The sequence below is a fragment of the Alligator sinensis genome, unplaced genomic scaffold (assembly GCF_000455745.1).
Source record: "Alligator sinensis unplaced genomic scaffold, ASM45574v1 scaffold730_1, whole genome shotgun sequence".
In the NCBI taxonomy this organism is placed as follows: Eukaryota; Metazoa; Chordata; order Crocodylia; family Alligatoridae; genus Alligator; species Alligator sinensis.
The window spans coordinates 2466370-2473814 of record NW_005842027.1 but is presented as its reverse complement, the minus strand read 5'-3'; the positions used below and the strand labels follow the sequence as shown (position 1 = coordinate 2473814).

The 7445-nt window shown below is 45.9% G+C and overlaps 1 protein-coding gene across 2 annotated transcripts; it reads left to right on the top strand.

Moving 5' to 3' along the window:
• Window positions 1-6: 6 nt before the first annotated feature.
• RPE (ribulose-5-phosphate-3-epimerase) lies at window positions 7-3385 on the top strand. 2 transcript variants are annotated; one of them, XM_025202493.1, is made up of 5 exons: window positions 7-99; window positions 1499-1638; window positions 1971-2105; window positions 2279-2365; window positions 2827-2949. In XM_025202493.1, exons 2-5 carry the CDS (start codon window positions 1501-1503, stop codon window positions 2947-2949), a joined length of 483 nt encoding a protein of 160 aa, XP_025058278.1. In that variant the 5' UTR covers window positions 7-99; window positions 1499-1500. The 2 variants fall into 2 exon arrangements, with proteins under 2 accessions (XP_025058278.1, XP_006022342.1); XM_006022280.3 differs by lacking the exon at window positions 7-99 and having other exon boundaries at window positions 2827-3385.
• The last annotated feature ends 4060 nt before the right edge of the window (window positions 3386-7445 follow it).

The window sequence follows — 7445 nt, the reverse complement described above, 5'->3', positions numbered from 1 at the left end:
CGGCGGGGAGCCCGCTGGGCCCGGCGCGGTCCCAGGCCCCCGTCCCCTGCGGGAGCAGCACCACGTACTTTCAGCCAAATGAAAATCCACAGAGATATGGTGACTTTTTTAGCTTTTCTTAAAATTTAGGGTGCATGGATAGAGATTTTGGGGGCCAATACCGATAGCCGATGTTTAAGGAGGTGTGTTTATTGGCCATTCCCAATCTGATACCAATACAGCTGCCTCCAGGTGGTAAGTCTGGTGTGGTGGAAGGGGCGTGGAGGGGGGGCTGAGGCAGGCGCTGCCCAGCCAGGGCAGGGTGGAGCGCAGGGCCAAGCCACGGCTCATCCAAGAGATGCAGGGCACGGCAGGGAGGGTGGCTCCCACCACTGTGCATACCCCAGGAGGGCACAGCGCCGGTACGTGACCCAAATCTGCGCAGGGGCAGGGTGGGCGGCAGCCAGGGGCTGGGGCCGGCAGCATTGGGCTCTTCCTAGCACGTGCGGGCCGTGCTTGGGGCTGCACTCCTGGCACGTGGGAGTTGCACTCAGGGCAGGTGGTAGTGGTGCTGGGAGGTGGGCAACAGGGGGGGCTATGGTGAAATTTGGGGTGGCTGCAGCCCCCATAGCCTCCCTCCCAGCACTACTGCTGCCCACCCTGAGCACAGCCCCCACGAGCCAAGAACCAAGTGCCACCAGGCCTTAGCCCACAGCTGCAGCCCACCCTGTCCCACCACGTGCAGATCTGGGGGCATACGCCACCCCCGTGCCCTCCCAGAGTGCACGCAGCAGCAGGAGCCACCGCCCCATGCCCCGCAAATGAGTCACGGCTCAGTCCTGTGTCCCGCCTTGGCTGGGTAGTACCTACCCCAGCCCAACTCCCTCCCTCACTGTGGGGGGGTGTTAATCTGCCCCCCCCCCTTCCCTTCCTCCTCTCCTTTGACCACAACAGATTTACCAGCTGCACACAACTGTCTACACTGCCAGCTCTGCTCCTTGTCAGTCACGTGCTGTGCCACAGCCACGCAAACGCACAGGCATTTATCGGCCACATTATCTGCCATGTCAGGCTGATTTCTGATGCAGTCAATTTTCTTTATATCGGTGCTGATCCGATATTGGACCAATATATTGTTGCACCTCTACTTAATATCAGAGGGAAGGAGAAGGTATTGTGTGGGCTATTGCTTTTACTTTAGGACACATGCCCAGCTTGTTACTGTGTGTCATTTAGTGGTTGTGATTAAGCTCAAGTAGTTATTAAACCCACACTAAACCTGTTTTGATTTGTATTCTGTATTTCTTTGTGTATCAAGTTGGGGTGCTTGCTAGTTTTGGGGGCTAGAAGCATGTGCTTCAAATGTGCGGTTTTTTGCATAAACTTGCATTCACAGCATCCTCAGCAATTGCTCCACATATGCTGAGCTGGATTATGAATTAGATGGTGCATGCATTACTGTGTCTGGGCCCACTGAGTCTTTCCTTTTTATGCTCTTGATCAATTCAATTCCTTTCAGATATGCACATGATGGTTGCCAAACCAGAGCAGTGGGTAAAACCAATGGCTGTGGCAGGTGCAAACCAGTACACCTTTCATCTAGAAGCTACAGATAATCCAGGAGCATTAATCAAAGACGTTCGAGAAAATGGAATGAAGGTGAGGAATGTTGTTTTTAAGCAAGTGCCTTTTCATTAGCTTTGAAGATCTGGTTGTTGGAGTTTGTGTAGGTTATGGGCAAGACCAAGTAAATATCAGTGAGGTCTCAGCCATAATATTCTTGCATGCATAAGGACTACTAATAGGAACTGAATGCAGGTTGTATTTGATTAAACCAGTTTTTGCCTTAATTGATCCCACAAAATGTTCCACATTTTCTTAAAATGGCAGGTGCTCATATGTTTTTATTAGGACCATGGCAGTGAGCACAGCTGTGTATGCAGTTATCCTACAGAAGCACTTCATCTGTCTGTCTTTCCTGCTTTCCATAGGTTGGTTTAGCGATCAAACCAGGGACTACAGTTGAATATTTAGCACCGTGGGCCAACCAGATAGATATGGCATTGGTGATGACAGTGGAACCTGGATTTGGGGGGCAGAAGTTTATGGAAGATATGATGCCAAAGGTATGCTTGATTACTTCAAATTAAATAGAATAAAAGCTTTTGGACTCTGGGTGGTAATGGGGAAATGAGGTAAGATTTTGTGAACACTAATTCTATAAATGGCTTTACATTCAGATGCTGCCTGGAAGTTTACCACGTGATTTATTAATTTGTTTAAACATCCTGCTCATTAGGTTCAGTGGCTGAGAACACAGTTTCCTTCCTTGGACATTGAAGTGGATGGTGGAGTTGGGCCTGACACCATCCATAAGTGTGCAGAGGTAAGTTGTTTTTTTTTTTTTAAAAAGGGATTCCTTTCAGTTATTCCCAAATTCTTTGTTTGAAACACACATGATCTCCCTTGAAAGAGCCCCTTTCTAGGAGTCTCTCATTGTGTCCATCTATTGTCAGGTATAGTAGCCTTGTAGGTTTAATTTTCAGCCCTGTACTCCCCAGTGTAAATATAATCTGGATTTTTTTTCCAGTCATTTCTAGTACCAGACAAACTAGAGCAGTTTCTTTGTTGCCATGTGTTCAAAACAGATCCAGTACTAAAACAAGAATGTTAAACAGGCAAGTAGAGATCTGTTTGGAGAAAATACTCTGTCTCCCTAGAGTGCTTTGTCTGCAGTTCTCTACTTTTTCTAAATCAAAGCTGGATGAACTCAATTTCTTAAATTATAGTTCTCAAAATCATTAATACTGTTCTGTGGTATTCAGTTGGTTGTTTATCTTCTTTAAGGCAGGGGCAAATATGATTGTGTCTGGTAGTGCCATCATGAAGAGCACAGATCCTCGGTCTGTGATTAATCTGCTAAGGAATGTGTGTTCGGAAGCTGCTCAGAAGCGCAGCCTGGACCGATGAGACCAGCTCAAGCCATGTTTAAGTTTCCTTACGTATAAGAGAACGTTCATCTCTGTTGTGGATGAGGGGCCAGAGAGACACTAAATTGAGGAAACATGGTGCTGCTGAACTGAGGAATCATTCCTTTACTGCAATGAAGCAAGCAGCAGAGTAAAGTGTTACAACTGCTGTGCCAGGGCTGGAAATGCAATGTATAAATATTATCACTTTAATTTCCTGGAGATTAATTTTATAGCACATGCTATAACTGATTGGACAAACAATTCAGTCAGTTTTTGCTTGAAAGAAATGCGAGGGATAATGCGTACAAGCTGTGGTGGAAGATTAAAGAAACTGCCTGGTGCTCCATGTGTTTCATTGTATAATTTGTGCATTCCTATGAAACTTTTTTTCAGTGTTTGAAATAAACACACTTTTACTGGTGTGGTAAATTCCATTATTTGTACAGAGACTTAATTCTGTAATTTGAGGCATGCCAATAGTACATGTACTAAAGCATAAAAATGACAAAGCTGCAGCTTCCTTGGCATAAGCATGCTGTGGTTTAGGCACATCTGTTAATCCACTCAGTGTAGGAAGCAGAATCAAGCTTTGGTACCTTACTTCAATCACTGCTGTGACATAGACAAGACACTTTTATAGTGGAAAACCACTTTAAAGTTTAGGCCTAACTCCTGTGAGTGATAATGTCCAAGTAAAAATGGTCAGCAGCAATAATCTTAATACTCCTTAAGTTATATAGCACTAGAAACTAAAAGATAATAGGCTAGTGGTTCTGTGGGCTAAAGATGTTGCTGTCTTAAACACTAATCCTGTAGACCGGGTCTGCATACAGGGCACCAGTCCATATGGTATTGGAAGGAGAGTCTCCACCCAGGATTAAAGTGACCTTAGACCACAGGCGTTTATTTTTTCTTTTAAAGTCGCATAGACTTTGGGTCTCAACAACCAAAGGCCACTTGAAACTTGAATGAGTACTGCCACACCGGGGTTTGATGTGCTTGAGCTTTATTTATACATGCATAAACTATAACTTCCCTGTTTGTCCTTAAGCAGCAAAGCACTTAGGATGAGCTGAATAGCCTGCCTTTTACTCTACAGTGACCAGCTTTAGTAATTTTAATAGAAGCAGCCTCTTCCTCAGGGTGGGTGTTTACACAAGCCATCAAATATTTACTACCAAGTATTCTGTCCCTCCCAAGTCCCTTGCAGTCCTCCTGTGGTCACAAGCAACCTGTTGCCAGGCTGGAATACCAGCAGCTATCTCAGCTGCTGTGCATGAAAAGAGGGCTTTAAAAAGGAATAGCTTTGGCTTAGATCTTTAAAAAAAACCAGTAATGTGCATGTGACAAAGGCTCAGGGAAGGTGTACTACAGTGTAGTAGTTTATGAGCCAGTAACCATCAAGCCCCATACATACAGAGCTTGAAACAGGTTGCCAGAGTTGAAATATCAGGCTGTACTTTAGCATAGTTCAAAGTCAACTTGTGTACATTTATACTATGCTGCAGCCACAGCCAGTGCAGGTGTCTACCGTTGGAACATACTGCCAGTACCCATGAAACAAAATAATCCCAATGTAAGAAGTGTTTGGAGAGAAGAAAAGAAGCAGGAACAAGCACAAGAACTCTTTCCTTCTCTTTCTCTACTTACACTGCCTCTGTGAATAAGTGCTAGATGTGAGAAGGCTAAAGCCATGTTTTTTACTATTACTGATACTTATAATATTTGAAATTAAGTGGTACACAAGCCCTCTAATGCTCCAGTTCAGGCACTGGGTAAAGAGAAGAGTCATATAACCTTGCCAGAGGGGAGGAAAGCACACTTTTGAGAAAGGAAGGTCAATTAGCACAAAATGCTAGGGTCAATTTATTAAGCCATAGTGACTCTCAGGTGTGTTTAGAACAGGTCCTCCACAAGCAAATATGGGTGCTCTTGAATTGGTTACATTTCTACTTATCCAGGTAGGAATTAATTAAGAGCCTCTGAGGCTTAAAAATTCAGACTAAGCTCCCACAAAGCCAAGTTTCAGGAAGTCAGAGATGCTTGCCAGTATAGAAGTAATAGTTCAGACCTGACTGCACCCTTGTTCCCAGCATCTTCCCCCACGTGGGTAGGGACACCCCCACACCATGCTAGCCTCTGGGGACTTAGTCCCTAAAGCATGTAAGAATCCAACCCCCGCCCCTCCCCCACATTTCCCTTCTGTGCTTCAAGGTGTCACAACCCAAAGGGTGTGATTTTTTGTTTTGTGTGCGCTTCGGCACTGCTAAATTGTTCCCGCTAAATTGCAGCTTCTTTGCACGGTGGAGTTTTCTGCTGCAAAAAAGAACCCCGGTGCAAGGGAGAATTTCCCGCCAATTTGAAGCTTTCCTTGCAGGGTGCATTTCTTTGTTGCAGCACAGAAATGCTCATTGCAAAGAGTTCCCGCCATTTGTATGCTAATTCAAGCCCCATTATTGGCCAGTTCTAAATTATTCACACGTGGCAGCTAGTGATTGGCTTGCTAGCCGTATAAAAGGTTTGAGTGGTTTCCACCCAAGTCGGAGGACTCCACGAACACCAGGAGGAGACTTCACGCTGTGTGAAGATCTCTAAGCACTGCGGATCCCTACGGACCCAACGCATTTCAAGCAGGCAACAGAGGTCTGATAAGCCTCTAACCTCTCCCCGTCGCCGATAGATTCCTAGACATATCCCTCCCTGAGTGCAAAAGAACCGGACCCACAAAGCCTAGCAAACTTCGTGGGGATGAGTGAGCAGAGGGACCCACGGAGCCTAGCAAACTTCGTGTGAGTTTATTCAGAGCTCTTTTGGACGAGTACGTTCTTCGGTTGACACGACGGGCTCGCGTGTTCAGAGCCCTCAGCCGGATTGGGCTAGAGTTCACGAGTTTAGAACTCTTGCCCGCCTCTCTTCTTTCCTGTCTGTAACCGCAACTCAAGCAAGTTTTCCAGCCTACACCATGACCATCTTTGGTGTAAGTAAACAATCTTTAAAACTACCGCTAAGTGTTTGTGCCTAATTCCAGCTCATCGCCCTCCCTCTACGATCCAGCGTGCCCGGGCTGCTGGCCACAGCCCGCGTGCAGCCCGGAAAAGGGCTCGGGTCGCTCCCGGCCCGCACACAAGGCATCTCCCCTTCCTCCCCTCCTGTTGCTTCTGCTTTCCCAGCTGTCCTGGAGGCAGAGAAGCTTTGAAGCTCCTTCTCCGCAAGCTGGATCAGGTGCTGGGGTTGGGCTGGGAACAGACAGTGGTAGCAGCATAGGTGGGCCAGGGGAGGGAGGGAGTTCTCCTACCCTGCCCCAACACCTGGGGAGCAGGCAGGGGGAATCCTCCCTCCCCACTACCTCTCCTGTCACTTCAAAGCCCAGCTGGAGTAGGTCTGAAGTCCCTACCCCCTCCACTCCAACCAGGGGAAAGCAGCAGGGATAAGTGAGGAGGGGATTCTTATGTACTTCAGGGATTTTATAAGTCCCCAGAGGCTCCTGGGCCACTGCACCCCCTTCTGGATCCACCCCTGTTATAACTCATTTGCACTACACTATCCTTTCTCAGTTAACTTCAGGTAGTTTGTCAGCATTTAACAATCCACGCTACCTCGCTTAAAGGCATTGCAAGTCAAGTCATGCTGAGCTTTACACCCCCAGCAGAAAAGCATGTAACAAATTGCTGAATTCTGTCTAGCCTTTATTCCTTTGTTAAGAATCTGACAGCATAAACCCTTTGAAATCCAGTTTGTAGCATTTTAGAGGGGAAAAACAAGCAGGAGAAACACTGTATTTGCTCTGTCCAGAGCGACCAAGTGTTCCTGCATCAACATGTACTTCTCTGGTTGTGGTCTCTTTCCCCTTTAATTTTGAAAACTCGCTTTACTTTTTTTTTATACCCAAGATTGGAACAACTGTTAGTTGTCATGGAAATTATCAATACTCCCACAAATACTAACTGCATTCTTTCTTTTACTCCTTAAGAGTTACCCAATGTTCTCTCTGCCTGTCCTCCTACACTGAAGTAACGTGAACACATGCACCAAAAATACTAGTTGCTGGACCTTCCTCAAAAAGTAAAAACATTTTTTTTTTTTTTTTTTAAAGGAAACAGTTTCCCAAATATTTATGAAACAAGTCAACACTTCAGTAGTACCTGCCTGCATAATGCTTAGTACTTTAGTGCCACAACAGGAGGGTTTAGAGAAAAATTACTTTCTAACATCTTTATGGCTTAAGAGCTAAGAGACAAGCTGCGTTTGCAGAGCAGCTGTCAGCACTTTCCTACAGTGCGTTGCGTTGCTTCCAGTGGTTTCAAGGCACTTGTGACACAACAACAGACTACGGAGAGGGGAAGGGAAATCTATGGAGGCCATTTCTTGAGAGAGAAAGATTGCAACTATTAAACTAGCTTGTTTTTTATTAACAATTGTACATGGTGCTATACAAGCGCACAGCAATTTTTAAAGAAAACGACAAGGGGCAGATGGTCTTGTTGAGACACCAGA

What these genes read in the sequence shown, in the direction of transcription:
- RPE (XM_006022280.3), top strand. Translation starts at nt 1,501, where the DNA reads ATGCACATGATGGTTGCCAAACCAGAGCAGTGGGTAAAACCAATGGCT. An exon ending in TTCGAGAAAATGGAATGAAG is followed by an intron (nt 1,639 to 1,970) that starts GTGAGGAATGTT and finishes TGCTTTCCATAG; the next exon opens with GTTGGTTTAGCGATCAAACC. An exon ending in CCATCCATAAGTGTGCAGAG is followed by an intron (nt 2,366 to 2,826) that starts GTAAGTTGTTTT and finishes ATCTTCTTTAAG; the next exon opens with GCAGGGGCAAATATGATTGT.